At 43.1% G+C, this 17338-nt stretch overlaps 1 protein-coding gene across 7 annotated transcripts in view; it reads right to left on the reverse strand.

Moving 5' to 3' along the window:
* The window catches only part of LOC109882777 (tensin), a 196801-nt gene extending 180365 nt beyond the window's left edge, over nucleotides 1-16436 (reverse strand). For 2 of the 7 annotated variants that reach the window (XM_031792837.1, XM_031792831.1), the window contains exon 1: nucleotides 15976-16436. In XM_031792837.1, the coding sequence (XP_031648697.1) occupies nucleotides 15976-16071 (96 nt within the window). In that variant the 5' untranslated portion in view covers nucleotides 16072-16436. The remainder of the gene's footprint in view (nucleotides 1-15975) is intronic. The other 5 variants (XM_031792832.1, XM_031792834.1, XM_031792833.1 and 2 more) reach the window with 4 other exon arrangements.
* Nucleotides 16437-17338: the final 902 nt, after the last annotated feature.

The raw sequence follows: 17338 nt of genomic DNA on the forward strand, positions 1-17338 counted from the left end.
TCTCACCTCGCCCTCAGAGGGTGTCTCACCTCGCCCTCAGAGGGTGTCTCACCTCACCCTCAGAGGGTGTGTCACCCCACTCTCAGAGGGTGTGTCACCCCACTCTCAGAGGGTGTGTCACCCCACTCTCAGAGGGTGTCTCACCCCACTCTCAGGGGGTGTCTCACCCCACTCTCCGAGGTTGTCTCACCCCCACTCTCCGAGGTTATCTCACCCCACTCTCCGAGGTTATCTCACCCCACTCTCCGAGGTTATCTCACCCCACTCTCCGAGGTTATCTCACCCCACTCTCCGAGGTTATCTCACCCCACTCTCCGAGGTTATCTCACCCCACTCTCCGAGGTTGTCTCACCCCACTCTCAGAGGTTGTCTCACCTCACCCTCAGAGGGTGTCTCACCCCACTCTCCGAGGTTGTCTCACCCCACTCTCCGAGGTTGTCTCACCCCACTCTCCGAGGTTATCTCACCCCACTCTCCGAGGTTGTCCCACCCCACTCTCCGAGGTTATCTCACCCCACTCTCCGAGGTTATCTCACCCCACTCTCCGAGGTTGTCTCAGGGAGAGTTGGGATATGCACAAAAAAACATATTTCCAATTCACACACGTGTATATGTGTGAAATAGGACAAATATAAGAACCCATCAAGTCAGTGTGTCTGAGAGAGAGCAGTCAAGTCAGTGTGTCTCAGAGAGAGCAGGCAAGTCAGTGTGTCTGAGCGAGAGAGCAGGCAAGCTAGTGTGTCTGAGAGAGAGCAGACAAGTCAGTGTGTCTGAGAGAGAGAGCAGGCAAGTCAGTGTGTCTGAGAGAGAGAGCAGGCAAGTCAGTGTGTCTGAGAGAGAGAGAGCAGGCAAGTCAGTGTGTCTGAGCGAGAGAGCAGGCAAGCTAGTGTGTCTGAGAGAGAGAGCAGACAAGTCAGTGTGTCTGAGAGAGAGAGCAGGCAAGTCAGTGTGTCTGAGAGAGAGAGCAGGCAAGTCAGTGTGTCTGAGAGAGAGCAGTCAAGTCAGTGTGTCTCAGAGAGAGCAGGCAAGTCAGTGTGTCTGAGCGAGAGAGCAGGCAAGCTAGTGTGTCTGAGAGAGAGCAGACAAGTCAGTGTGTCTGAGAGAGAGAGCAGGCAAGTCAGTGTGTCTGAGAGAGAGAGCAGGCAAGTCAGTGTGTCTGAGAGAGAGAGAGCAGGCAAGTCAGTGTGTCTGAGCGAGAGAGCAGGCAAGCTAGTGTGTCTGAGAGAGAGAGCAGACAAGTCAGTGTGTCTGAGAGAGAGAGCAGGCAAGTCAGTGTGTCTGAGAGAGAGAGCAGGCAAGTCAGTGTGTCTGAGAGAGAGCAGGCATGTCAGTGTGTCTGAGAGAGAGCAGGCAAAACATTGTGTCTGAGAGAGAGAGCAGGCAAGTCAGTGTGTCTGAGAGAGAGAGCAGGCAAGTCAGTGTGTCTGAGAGAGAGAGCAGGCAAGTCAGTGTGTGAGTGAGGACCATGAAGGACTAAAAACCAGGGGACACACATACAGCGTGCCAGCACAGCAGTTGACATTGAGCTGTCGGTGCTGTGTGTGACGAGGAGAGGGGTGAGGAGAGGGTAAGAGGAGTGGTGAGGAGAGGGTAAGAGGAGGGGTGAGGAGAAGGTAAGAGGATGGCCCCCTTTTAGAGTTCAGGAGAGTCCCACAGGCACAAAGAGATTAATGAACCAGCACCGACACACAGATTCATACAGGACACACACACACTGATTTCTACAGGACACACACACACACTGATTTCTACAGGACACACACACACTGTCACTCAGTCCTCACACTAAAACACTGAAACAAACTGATACATTGACTCCATAACCAACCTCACCCATCCACATAATCTAACACACTGACTCCATAACCAACCCCATTCATCCACATAATCTAACACAATGACTCCATAACCAACCTCATCCATCCACATAATCTAACACAATGACTCCATAACCAACCTCACCCATCCACATAATCTAACACAATGACTCTATAACCAACCCCATTCATCCACATAATCTAACACAATGACTCCATAACCAACCTCATCCATCCACATAATCTAACACAATGACTCCATAACCAACCCCATCCATCCACATAATCTAACACACTCACTCCATAACCAACCTCATCCATCCACATAATCTAACACAATGACTCTATAACCAACCTCACCCATCCACATAATCTAACACACTGACTCCATAACCAACCACATCCATCCACATAATCTAACACAATGACTCCATAACCAACCCCATTCATCCACATAATCTAACACAATGACTCTATAACCAACCCCATTCATCCACATAATCTAACACAATGACTCCATAACCAACCTCACCCATCCACATAATCTAACACACTGACTCCATAACCAACCACATCCATCCACATAATCTAACACAATGACTCTATAACCAACCCCATTCATCCACATAATCTAACACAATGACTCCATAACCAACCTCACCCATCCACATAATCTAACACAATGACTCCATAACCAACCCCATCCATCCACATAATCTAACACACTGACTCCATAACCAACCTCACCCATCCACATAATCTAACACAATGACTCCATAACCAACCTCACCCATCCACATAATCTAACACAATGACTCCATAACCAACCACACCCATCCACATAATCTAACACAATGACTCCATAACCAACCACATCCACATAATCGAACACACTCACTCCATAACCAACCACATCCACATAATCTAACACAATGACTCCATAACCAACCTGATCCATCCACATAATCTAACACAATGACTCTATAACCAACCCCATTCATCCACATAATCTAACACAATGACTCCATAACCAACCCCATCCATCCACATAATCTAACACAATGACTCCATAACCAACCCCATCCATCCACATAATCTAACACAATGACTCCATAACCAACCCCATCCATCCACATAATCTAACACAATGACTCCATAACCAACCACATCCATCCACATAATCTAACACAATGACTCCATAACCAACCACATCCATCCACATAATCTAACACAATGACTCCATAACCAACCTCATCCATCCACATAATCTAACACACTCACTCCATAACCAACCTCATCCATCCACATAATCTAACACAATGACTCCTTAACCAACCTCATCCATCCACATAATCTAACACACTCACTCCATAACCAACCATATCCACATAATCTAACACAATGACTCCATAACCAACCACATCCATCCACATAATCTAACACAATGACTCCACTCTGCACAGGAAGCTAGCTGCATACAGCTTGTAAGAATGCTAATCCATGGTTTCCAATAGGATTGTCAGTCATGATGCTAACTTTAGCCCTCTGGAACTTTGAAAGAAATAGCAGTTTAAAGCCATATCATCCAAGGCAATTCTAAACACAGTTTATAATGTGAGAAGACCTCCCCTTTAATTGATATGTGAGTGAACTATCCCTTTAATCCTGTTAACATGATGTACCATGACATGGTGTGGGAACATGGCTGGTCTCTCTGTGGATACCTGCCTAGTTAGCTCAGAGGTGACCGCACTGGATCACTGATTCACGGTCGGACCGTGTGAACCCCTGACAGGATTAGTCTAAATGACACAAAGACGGATGTTCATTCATTCGTTCATTCCACTCTTTCTTTCCTAGATTGTCACATAGATTGAGGATGGCAGGCTGCATCAGAGCTGAGGTTCTTAAGTGTCGCATCGGTGGGTTTCTGCATCGGGCTGATTTCACACCTGCAGTCTGGTTCTCTCTCTCACTGCAACACCGCCACCTTGTGGCTAAAACTATGGCCTCTTCCTCCTCTACCTCTATTGTTCCCCCCCCCCCCCCCCCTCTCTCTCTCTCTCTCTCTCTCTCTCCCTCTCTCCCTCCCTCTCTCCTGCCCCTGCTCCCTCTTTCCTGCCCCTGCTATCACACACACTGACACACACACTGACACATACACACTGACAAAAACTGACACACACACACATACTGACACACACATGGTGATGCCAGCTGATAGTGAATCATTGGATAATGAAGAGAGGTTTAGACAGTGATCAGCAGACGGCTCCCCAGTGTAATACTAATCAGAGGCTGCAGCATGGAGAAATTAGTCAACCTCTCCTCTCCTCCTCTCTCTCTCCCTCCTCTATCCCGCTATCCTGAGTTGTGACAGCCACTTAGTTTCTCATAACTCATAACAGAATACTGAGGAGAATGTGATGCTAAGGATTAAGTGGAAATGTTCCCCTCACACATTTTCAACAGTGACCTTGTTGACCTTGCGTTTGCTGTATTTTCCGTTCAGGGCTACGTCACATCTACTAGTGTAAATATACACAAAGATCTAAGAACAATTCTGAGATTTGTACTCCGAGATAAGCTGTCTATTACAAGGAGAGATGAAAACGTTTTGGGTCGTATATCAAGCGTTCATCCCTTAGGGGTCCTAATGTTGACAGTAGACAGAACAACACCAAGGGCGTCTCTGTGTGTGCCTGTCTGAAAGGAATGTTATTTGGGAGAGAGAAGAGATCCCTGGCTAGTGGAAGTGGGCCCTGACAGAAGAGGGGAGTAAACATCACAAGAGGCCTACCTCACTCCTCTATCCTCCCCACACCCCACCAGCACCCACCTTCCCCCTTTCTCTGTTTCTCTTGGATCATTTGTCTGAAAATGACAGTTTTAGCCTTTTAGCAAAGACATTAGCAAAGATGTTATGGGGTAAGCACAGAGGCATAGTTAAAAGCAAACCCTTTGGAATCCGAAACCTGACATTTCAGGCCTCTTCCCCCCAAACAACCAAGCATAGAGTTGGCCTCAGCCACCTAATGTCTTCACTAGATCTGTGGGGGTGACTTGACAAGGGAGATGGAATCTGCAGATCTACTTATTTTGCTTCTATGTCAGGCTTCAATCCTCATAGTTTTGATGTGTTATCAACATCTATATATTATATATATATATATATATATGCTGTGTTTGTGTTGTCTATATACCGTATATCTATCTGCTGTGTTTGATAATATGACTATGGAGGAATAAGGAGGACAGGGCTGCCGACCTGTGGTGACATGGACCTTGAAAAATGAAAATAGTTCATTCTCATCATGCTGTGTTTGAGAGCACCTTCGCACATGTTTCCCATTATAGATGTTTAATAGCACGTGTCAAGTCATGAACCACCAGAGATGTCAGTACACTTCCAAAACGACATCGGAAAAAGTGACGCAATCCACTTCGATCAATCGATGAAGACCACATTATGACTTCATCCACTAACTGGCCTTCAGTAAGCGACCTCAGCTGGCTATAACAGCCTTACGTCACATGTTAAAATAGACCGGCCCAGTTCACAAGCCCCTTCCATAAACAGTGATCTCAGCTAGAGAAACCCATGATCTACATGCCAGCCCTGGCCTGGCTGGGTGCCAGCGTATGGGGCTGCTGGGTGATGAATGTGCAGCGCTCCACCACTTGACATTTCCCATTAAAACCAAGCAGCGCCTGATTTCCATTCCACGTGCACAGGCACAGGCCTCATCACTTTCTGTCCATGCATTATTATTGGCTGGAGCAGAATGGATCGCCTCATCACTTCTGCTGTCCGAGTGTTATCATTGGCTACTGGGGGATAGATTGCCTCGTCAGAGAGTATTCAGCGTTGAGAGTTCTGCATCTCGGAGAGAGATGGAGGGAAGGAGGGGGAGGTAGAGCAAGGGGGGAGAGGCAGTGAGAGAGAGAGAGAGAGAGAGTTGTGGCCCTTGTGTGTGAGGCTGAGTTTCTATGACGACAACAAATTAAGCTAGATTTTTACTTAATGGTATTGACCCAGTGGTGTATGTTATATTCTGTGATCAGGCCTAGGCGATGCGGATACAAATCCATAGGACAATAATTCAAGCAATGATCAGGATAACGATAGGCTATGAAAGACTATATGATATGAGGGTTTCTATTGGAAAACTTTGGGTGGCACAGCTGCCATTTGATTAAGATTGCTCCTCTGATACAGGTAAAGTGGCTAGCATTTAGATACAGTACCAGTCAAAAGTTTGGACACACCTACTCATTCAAGGGTTTTCTTTATTTAGACTATTTTCTACATTGTAGAATAATAGTGAAGACATCAAAACTATGAAATAACACATATGGAATCATGTAGTACCCAAAAAAGTGTTAAATATATTTTAGATTTTAGATTCCTCAATGTAGCGTTGATGACAGCTTTGCACACTCCTGGCATTCTCTCAACCAGCTTCATGAGGTAGTCACCCGGAATGCTTTTCCAACAGTCTTGAAGGAGTTCCCACATATGCTGAACACTTGTTGCCTGCTTTTCCTTCACTCTGAGGTCCAACTCATCCCAAACCATCTCAATTGGGTTAAAGTCGGGTGATTGTGGAGGCCAGGTCATCTGATGCAGCACTCCATCACTGTCCTTCTTGGTCAAATAATCCTTACACAGCCTGGAGGTGTGTTTTCGGTCATTGTCCTGTTGAAAAACAAATCATAGTCCCACTAAGCGCAAACCAGATGGGATGGTGTATCGCTGCAGAATGCTGTTAGCCATGCTGGTTAAGTTTACCTTGAATTCTAAATAAATCACTGACAGTGTCACCAGCAAAGCATCCCCACACCATTACACCTCCTCCTCCATGCTTCACGGTGGGAACCACACATGCAGAGATCCTCCGTTCACCTACTGTGTCTCACAAAGACACGGCGGATGGAACCAAAAATCTCACATTTGGACTCATCAGACCAACGGACAGATTTTAAGCGGTCTAATGTCAATTGCTCGTGTTTCTTGGCCCCAAGCAAGTCTCTTCTTCTAATTGGTGTCCTTTAGAAGTGGTTTCTTTGCAGCAATTCAACCATGAAGGCCTGATTTACGCAGTTTCCTCTGAACAGTTGATGTTGAAATGTGTCTGTTACTTGAACTCTGTGAAGCATTTATTTGGTCTGCAATCTGAGGTGCAGTTAATTGCCGATTTCTGAGGCTGGTAACTCTAATGAACTTATCCTCTGCAGCAGAGGTAACTCTGGATCTTCCTTTCTTGTGGCGGTCATCATGAGATACAGTTTCATCATGGCGCTTGATGGTTTTTTGCAACTGGACGTAAAGAAACTATACTATTGTCACGTTTCTTCAAAATCGAACCCAGAAGCAGACCAGGACAAGGAGAGTAGGAAGAAGGTGAGTATTTATTTACAAGTGAATGTGAGTGGGTAGATACATCCAGGTGGCGTAGCGGGCAGCGGTGGTGAGTTGATGGGAGTAAATAGGTGGATCCAATGGGGAAACGGAATCCTCCAATGACCAGGCGGGAATGGGGTAAATGATCCGGGTGAGTAACTGAAGACAGAACAAACGGAGGTAAGTTGAAGGCAAGCAAGACGTACAAAACAACAAAACAAATTCTATCCAACTTGAGGCTGATACTATGGCACAACATACTGTTCATGGCTAACGATCCGGCAGGGAATGGATGTCAGGTCAGAGCTTTTGAAGGGGAGAGGTGATGATCAGGACAGGTGTGCAGATTACTGATGGGATAAAGGTGCGGGTGAACATCGATCTCCCAACAAGCTAATCTGCCCGGCAACCAGACAGGGTGCGTTCCAGGACACCGGAAACACACTCCAGGACAGAAACACAGGCAAACACAGACTCAGGAAGCGGGGTTCGTGACAACTATTACTATACTATACTATACTATGTATACCAACGCTACCTTGTCACACCACAACACAAGTGATTGGCTCAAATGCATCAAGAAGGAAAGAAATTCCACAAATGAACTTTTAACAAGGCACACCTGTTAATTGAAATGCACTCCAGGTGACTACCTCATGAAGCTGGTTGAGAGAATGCCAAGTGTGTGCAAAGCTGTCATCAAGGCAAAGGGTTCAGTTGACATACCACACACAGGAGCTTTTGAAGACTTGTCTCAGTGTGTGTTGGATGCCATATCTTAGGAAAGCTAATGGGTGTAAGTACTGGATCTGATAGAGCTTGGCCTGCAAACTCCCCAAATATTATCCCAGGGCTTATGTTCCAGCTAATACAAACAGGGATCATTCAGTAAAGAGGGAACAGACAGGGGGACTTTTTCTGAACAAACTGAAACTTTTCTCCTCAAGAGATGTTACCAGAGACTCTGCACGTCATGCCACTACATCATCCTAATAGAAGGAACATACAATATGCATCATATAACGTTGGGTACATTATAACATAATTGGGAAAACCCCACGTCTGTTTACAGATGAACCCTATAGCCTTAGTCCTGGGATCAACTGGGATATCAATCCCCAGTATTAGTAAACAAACCACACAATGAGAATACTCTGATTGGGCTGTCATCTCTGATATCCCCCAGAATGTGTGTGGCTGATCTGATCCAGGACCAACTGATCCTATACCCCTGACACTAACATGGTAGAAATATAATTACTATCCATAGAAATATAATTACTAGAATGGGTCACCGATAGTAATTATGTTTCTAAGAAGATTGTAACAAATAGCAAAACTCACCTTAGATCAGGCCTTAGGGCTGAAATTTATCCTGTGGCACCATAACATGCCTTCTCTTGCCAGACGCCAGATTTTCATTTAAAGAGGAATGTTGTGGCATCTACTGTTACATGCCGTGGTGGGATACAGTACAGATGAAGGACCTTAATTTGATCACCCTATTGAAGGAAAACTTTCCTGCAATGAAGGAAATGTTACATTTGTAGTGTATTTGAGGTTTAAAAAGGCTTCTGAAATGTGTCATTTCCACTTTTAAACTTTTACCTTACGCAAAATGTATCACCCCCTACATAAATATCCATTAATTATAATCCACATGATAATTCACATTTCCTGTTGCTGCAGGATTATTTTCCCACTGTAGTAAACTGGCTCAAATTAAGATTCTACATCTGTATGTGGCGGGGGGTTAAAATATGAAATACACCAAATGTTTAGTGACCATCGGGAACCTCCAACACCCGGACAGCAGAAAGTGCTGAGGCAATCCATGGCTCCAGGGTTAGAATGTGACACCGTTTCTGGTTGTAGCATGTTTGTTTGGGTGGATTAGTGTACGCTAAGGCCTCACTTTCACACTACGTATTTTACATAGCTCTCCCATAGACAATGCATTGGCAGGTGGCAGAGCCATACAATACATCATGCAGAAAATGGGAAAATGTCTAACCTGCATGTTGGCAACAAGTGGAATTAGACACAGCTCAAGCTCACACTAATACAACATGTCTCCAAGGTGGATAGGGGAGGGATTTGGGATTGGGTGTGTTTATCTAGGTCTCATCACAAATGGCACCCTATTCCCTTTTCTATTGGACTACTTTTTACCAGGGCCCATTTGGGACAAACACAATAGAAGTAGGATCTTCATTTGATCACCCTTTTGTTGCTGAGAATTTCCCTGCAAAGCAGGAAATGCAAACATGTCGTGTATTTGAGTATTAAGGGGCTTCTAATGTTTGTAAAGTCAGTCTTGCCCTAATGAAAAATGTATCAACTCCATTAATTATAATCCACATAATAATTCACATTTCCTGTTTCTGCAGGATTATTTTCCTGCTGTAGCAAACTGTCTCAAATTAAAGATCCTATATCTGTATAGCTCTGGAGGCAGGTCCCCTCAGCCACCTCTGAATGGACCGGAGTCGCCGTGTCTGTTCCACCAATCCCAGTCCCAGCCACTGACACATGACATTCCATTCAGAGCACCTAGGCAACAGCATGCCCAGGGGAAACATGTGGAAAATATGGAAACCTTTCTTTAGCTAAAAAAAAAACACACAAAAACAACAAAAGATCTAGAATTAGCACAGACTGCAGTCATTTGTCCTCGCCAGTTAGGAGGAAAATAGCAAAATGGAAGTGTTTCTCTGTGTTTATTCAAGGTAAATGGGGCATGTAAAAGAGGGATTTAACAACCTTCTTGAGTGAACACTTCCACTCCCAGTCCAGTCATGAAAGCATGTTTACAGGACAAATAACCCCAGAGGCCTGCTAGCACTCTAATCTTCAAAAAGAACCAGAAAAGGACGTGGGGAAAGAGCCCACAGACAATAATGACATGTTATGTAATAATCAGACTGAGATAGCCTGAAGACAACTGTCCATTTATGACAAAGATAATCTGCTGTATTCACACCACCCTCCTTAAGATGAGGGGGTGGAAACCTACGCTATTGTACTTGCTTTCATTTGAGCTTTCCGTCCGTCTCAATGAGAGGTTTAAAGCATTCTCTCTGACCCACTGACAGATAGGCCAGCTGGACGTAACTACAGTAGAACGCTCTTCAGAATGCTTATCATGTATCTGCCATTGTTTCATCTAGAGACCTGTGTGTAACAGTGAAACAACGGGACCTCAGCCCAGGCACAAACAACACACACACACACACACGCACACTCATTAGTGTGAGTGTGAGTGTGATTGTGTGTGCTCACATTGTGTGTGTGTGTGTGTGGTCGGGGGGGGTGTCAGGTAAGAGTGAGGCAGGGGTTGCCGTGGTAACGCAGCACAGAGGACACTGTGTTTCCCTGTAGAGCTAGCGAGCGAGAGGAATGTGGCACGGCATTGTGGGAGAACGGGAGAGCCACACTCGTACACATACCTTATCAGATAATTACACAACCGCTGTGTGTGTGTGTGTGTGTGTGTGTGTGTGTGTGTGTGTGTGTGTGTGTGTGTGTGTGTGTGTGTGTGTGTGTGTGTGTGTGTGTGTGTGTGTGTGTGTGTGTGTGTGTGTGTGTGTGTGTGTGCGCATGCGTGCGTGCGTGTGGGCTTATGTGACCCTCTCAGGGAGGAGCTGTCAGTTTGTATGATAATGTTAAAAAAGAGAGTCAGAGAGAAAGTCAGTGATAATGTGTGTATACGTGGTACAATCAATCTTCTACATAAACATTACTCTGGATGTCTACAGTGTCCAGCTTGGCTTGTCAGCCTTTTCCTGTAATGATATGACTCTTCCTCCTGTATTGATATGACTCTTTATCCTGTATTGATATGACTCTTTCTTCTGTATTGATATGACTCTTTATCCTGTATTGATATGACTCTTTTACTTTATTGATATGACTCTCCTGTATTGATATGAATCTTCCTCCTGTATTGATATGACTCTTTCGCCTGTATTCATATGACTCTTTCTCCTGTATTGATATGACTCTTTCACTTGTATTGATGTGACTCTTTTACTGTATTGATATGAATCTTTCTCCTGTATTGATATGACTCTTTTACTTTATTGATATGACTCTCCTGTATTGATATGAATCTTCCTCCTGTATTGATATGACTCTTTCTCCTGTATTGATATGACTCTTTCTCCTGTATTGATATGACTCTTTCTCCTGTATTGATATGACTCTTTCTCCTGTATTGATATGACTCTTCCTCCTGTATTGATATGACTCTTTCTCCTGTATTGATATGACTCTTTCTCCTGTATTGATATGACTCTTTCACTTGTATTGATGTGACTCTTTTACTGTATTGATATGAATCTTTCTCCTGTATTGATATGACTCTTTTACTTTATTGATATGACTCTCCTGTATTGATAAGAATCTTCCTCCTATATTGATATGACTCTTTCTCCTGTATTGATATGACTCCCTCTCTTGTATTGATATTAATCTTCTCCTGTATTGGTATGACTCCCTCTCTTGTATTGATATGACTCTTTCTCCTGTATTGATATGACTCTTTCTCCTGTATTGATATGACTCTTTTACTGTATTGATATGAATCTTTCTCCTGTATTGATATGACTCCCTCTCTTGTATTGATATTAATCTTCTCCTGTATTGATATGACTCTTTTACTGTATTGATATGAATCTTTCTCCTGTATTGATATGACTCCCTCTCTTGTATTGATATTAATTTCTCCTGTATTGGTATGACTCCCTCTCTTGTATTGATATGACTCTTTCTCCTGTATTGATATGACTCTTTCTCCTGTATTGATATGACTCTTTTACTGTATTGATATGAATCTTACTCCTGTATTGATATGACTCCCTCTCTTGTATTGATATTAATCTTCTCCTGTATTGATATGACTCTTTTACTGTATTGATATGAATCTTTCTCCTGTATTGATATGACTCCCTCTCTTGTATTGATATTAATTTTCTCCTGTATTGGTATGACTCCCTCTCTTGTATTGATATGACTCTTCCTCCTGTATTGATAAGAATCTTCCTCCTATATTGATATGACTCTTTCTCCTGTATTGATATTAATCTTTATCCTGTATTGATATGACTCCCTCTCTTGTATTGATATTAATCTTTCTCCTGTATTGGTATGACTCCCTCTCCTGTATTGATATGACTCTTTTACTGTATTGACATAAATCTACTCCTGTATTGATATGACTCTTTCTCCTCTATTGATATGACTCTTCTCCTGTACTGATATGACTCTTTCTCCTGTATTAATATGACTCTTTTACTGTATTGATTTGACTCTTTTACTGTATTGATATGACTCTTTTACTGTATTGATATGAATATTTATCCTGTATTGATATGACACTCTCTCCTGTATTAATATGACTCTTTCTCCTGTATTAATATGACTCTTTCTCCTGTATTAATATGACTCTTTCTCCTGTATTAATATGACTCTTTCTCCTGCATTAATATGACTCTTTCTCCTGTATTGATATTACTCTTTTACTTTATTGATATGATTATCCTGTATTGATATGAATCTTCCTCCTGTATTGATATGACATTTTCTCCTGTATGACTATTTTACTGTATTGATATGACTCTTTCTCTTGTATCGATATGACTCTTTTACTTTATTGATACAGTGCCTTGCGAAAGTATTCGGCCCCCTTGAACTTTGCAACCTTTTGCCACATTTCAGGCTTCAAACATAAAGATATAAAACTGTATTTTTTTGTGAAGAATCAACAACAAGTGGGACACAATCATGAAGTGGAACGACATTTATTGGATATTTCAAACTTTTTTAACAAATCAAAAACTGAAAGATTGGGTGTGCAAAATTATTCAGCCCCCTTAAGTTAATACTTTGTAGCACCACCTTTTGCTGCGATTACAGCTGTAAGTCGCTTGGGGTATGTCTCTATCAGTTTTGCACATCGAGAGACTGACATTTTTTTCCCATTCCTCCTTGCAAAACAGCTCAAGCTCAGTGAGGTTGGATGGAGAGCATTTGTGAACAGCAGTTTTCAGTTCTTTCCACAGATTCTCGATTGGATTCAGATCTGGACTTTGACTTGGCCATTCTAACACCTGGATATGTTTATTTTTGAACCATTCCATTGTAGATTTTGCTTTATGTTTTGGATCATTGTCTTGTTGGAAGACAAATCTCCGTCCCAGTCTCAGGTCTTTTGCAGACTCCATCAGGTTTTCTTCCAGAATGGTCCTGTATTTGGCTCCATCCATCTTCCCATCAATTTTAACCATCTTCCCTGTCCCTGCTGAAGAAAAGCAGGCCCAAACCATGATGCTGCCACCACCATGTTTGACAGTGGGGATGTTGTGTTCAGGGTGATGCGCTGTGTTGCTTTTACGCCAAACATAACGTTTTGCATTGTTGCCAAAAAGTTCCATTTTGGTTTCATCTGACCAGAGCACCTTCTTCCACATGTTTGGTGTGTCTCCCAGGTGGCTTGTGGCAAACTTTAAATGACACTTTTTATGGATATCTTTAAGAAATGGCTTTCTTCTTGCCACTCTTCCATAAAGGCCAGATTTGTGCAATATACGACTGATTGTTGTCCTATGGACAGAGTCTCCCACCTCCGCTGTAGATCTCTGCAGTTCATCCAGAGTGATCATGGGCCTCTTGGCTGCATCTCTGATCAGTCTTCTCCTTGTATGAGCTGAAAGTTTAGAGGGACGGCCAGGTCTTGGTAGATTTGCAGTGGTCTGATACTCCTTCCATATTTAATTAGGCAAGTCAGTTAAGAACAAATTCTTATTTACAATGACGGCCTACCCCGGCCAAGCCTTAACCCGGACGACTCTGAACCAATTGTACGCCGCCCTATGGGACTCCCAATCACGGCCGGTTGTGATACAGCTTTGAATTGAACCATGTCTGTAGTGACGCCTTTAGCACTGAGATGCAGTGCCATAGACCGCTGCGCCACTTGGGAGCCCAAGTGTAACGAAAGGTTGCTGGTTCAAATCCCCGAGCCAACTTGGTGAAAAAGTTTTTGATGTGCCCTTGAGCAAGGTACTTAACCCTAATTGGTCCTGTAAGTAGCTTTGGATAAGAGTGTCTGATAAAATGTATATTGAGGTGTTTATGTTTTTATCCTCCATTGGGCAAAAACTTGTTGAATCAAGGTTCTTTCCACATCATTTCAACAAAAAAATGTCATTTGAAAATGTTGAATCAACATGGAAAACTGATTGGATTTGAAAAAAGTCATCAACATCAGGGAATTTCGTTGTTTTTTCATCCAACTTTTTACCTAAATCCAATAACATGATGACATGTGATTTCACGTTGAATTCACGTTAGTTGACAACTCGACCAAATGTAAATCAAAACCAGACGTTGAACTGATGTCTGTGCCCAGTGGGATGTGAAGGGATGAAACTCAGTGTTTTAAGGCCCAGCCCACTTCTGCCATGTCATGACATACCTGGACCACCCATTGAGATGTACCTTTTGTTTAGTAAATCAGTTGTCAAATAAGGTGATAAGGAGACTGGGCGAAGACTTTAAATCAATTAAGTCATCGATGTAAATGAAATGAGCACTTGACTTGACTGATGTGAAGGGTGTGCTGTTAGCCTTGAGTCCATCTGTCAACCCTACTATTACACAGCACCTTGGTCAGCTCTCCCCAACCCACTCTACACACACACACACACACACACACACACACACACACACACACACACACACACACACACACACACATACACACACACACACACACAGGTAAACACCTGAAGCCCAGGTGCAAATGGGTTTTTGTATGAAGACCAAAGAGGTCTCCCTCTCTCTCTCACACACACCTCATAAACCCCAGTTGGGAGGTGGAGGGAGGTTGAAAGGTAGCTTTTGATCTGACAGGTCAGGGTGTAAGGTGGAGAGGAGGGAGAGGATGAGGAAGAGGTGGGGAGGATGAGGGGAAGAGGAGGAGAAGGAGCCACTGTCCAGGAATGACTAACTCACAACATCAACCTCATGAGTAAGGACCTGTGTCACAATTAAGTGACTTCCTTTTCAAATCTCCTTTCCTTGTCTACTCTCCTTCCCATAGATACTTTAACGATTATAACACTTTGTCCATTCCACCAAAACAAAGCAGCATCTTGTTACCCCAGCTATACCTCCCCTTCCCCTCTTCATGTTATCAAGCCAAAGACCAGACACTCAAAACCAGACCACCCCAGTCAACTTGGATGTCTGCCGAGTTCTACTCATAGGTTTTGAAAACAGCTTGACTGTTTGGGGTTTGAACTACTTTTACAAAAATGTGCAGGTAATTGTCATAGACTATTTCTAGTCACCATATGCCAACCTGAAAATGCGTCATATTGCCTGATGTGCCTCTTGTCTCAGCGCATGACAGAAATGATAGAGTACAGTAGCCTACCAGTGCAAACAAGGATAGGTGGATTTTATCTTGAGTTTCAAGCCAAGGTAAACCTTTCTAAACAAATGAAGGCTAACAAGGAAAGTTGCGTGGGTGATAGGAAGACTGCGTGACAGTGACGTCGGCGGTGTTATTAGAAACGATGCGTGACAGGTAAACAAACAGACGTCAACGCAAATGTGCCCTGAAGCCAAACATACAGACCTCCCTTTAATCCATTGTCAAGTTCAGATCGTGTACTCGAACTACCTATTTTTACTTAAACGACTCAAGAATATCATCCAAAATCAGGCCAAATGTATTATTTTTCTTACCTTTGATAAGATTGTGGATTCTTCTTTCTCCTCATAGCGACCGAGGGGCACCAACAACTCGTCCTCACAACAGATGAAACTCACAGTACATCCCATATAGACGAATTCAGCGAACAATGATCCATTCAATTCAAATCAATGTCCCGATATATCGTGTTGCGGCTCTGCTCTATTTTTTCAAATCAGACCTTACGGTCGCAGTTTCCAAAAGACACACTGAAAAGTCACGCAGGTGAGACAGGCGCGAGTAGTCTACAACCCGTGCTCCAGTCTCCTCAATAAATCTCGCAGACATTACTCAGTATTCCCGCTGAGATTTGGTGGATAAAATCCGTCACCTACATTTACCTACCCCACGCTGGTATGGAGTGGAGCAAAGGCACCCGCAAATGTGTTTGTAATTCAACTCTGCTCATTCCTCCCTCAGCCTCTCATAACCTGCCCAGTACGACAACTTCCAAAGACTGGGGTCCCCGTGTGGAACATAAGCATGCTTATTTAAAATGGATGGGTGTTAAAATATGTTTAGCCTTGAAACGTGTGTGTTTATTAATGATGATGAATATTATTATTGACCTAATATTTAACTATCGATGAACTACAGTACTTCATCCCCATACTGTTATTTATATGATTTCTTTAGCTCCTTTGCACCCCAGTATATCTTCTTGCACACAACTTCTACACATCTATCACTCCAGTGTTTAAATGCTATATTGTAATTATTTCGCCACTATGGCCTATATATTGCCTTACCTACCTTATCCTACCTCATTTGCACACACTGTATATAGACTTTTTCTATTGTATAATTGACTGTACAGTGGGGCAAAAAAAGTATTTAGTCAGCCACCAATTGTGCATGTTCTCCCACTTAAAAAGATGAGAGAGGCCTGTAATTTTCATCATAGGTACACTTCAACTATGACAGACAAAATGAGAAAAAAAAATCCAGAAAATCACATTGTAGGATTTTTTATTAATTTATTTGCAAATTATGGTGGAAAATAAGTATTTGGTCACCTACAAACGAGCAAGATTTCTGGCTCTCACAGACCTGTAACTTCTTCTTTAAGAGGCTCCTCTGTCCTCCACTCGTTACCTGTATTAATGGCACCTGTTTGAACTTGTTATCAGTATAAAAGACACCTGTCCACAACCTCAAACAGTCACACTCCAAACTCCACTATGGCCAAGACCAAAGAGCTGTCAAAGGACACCAGAAACAAAATTGTAGACCTGCACCAGGCTGGGAAGACTGAATCTGCAATAGGTAAGCAGCTTGGTTTGAATAAATCAACTGTGGGAGAAATTATTAGGAAATGGAAGACATACAAGACCACTGATAATCTCCCTCGATCTG

The sequence above is a fragment of the Oncorhynchus kisutch genome, linkage group LG16 (genome assembly GCF_002021735.2).
Source record: "Oncorhynchus kisutch isolate 150728-3 linkage group LG16, Okis_V2, whole genome shotgun sequence".
Taxonomy (NCBI): Eukaryota; Metazoa; Chordata; class Actinopteri; order Salmoniformes; family Salmonidae; genus Oncorhynchus; species Oncorhynchus kisutch.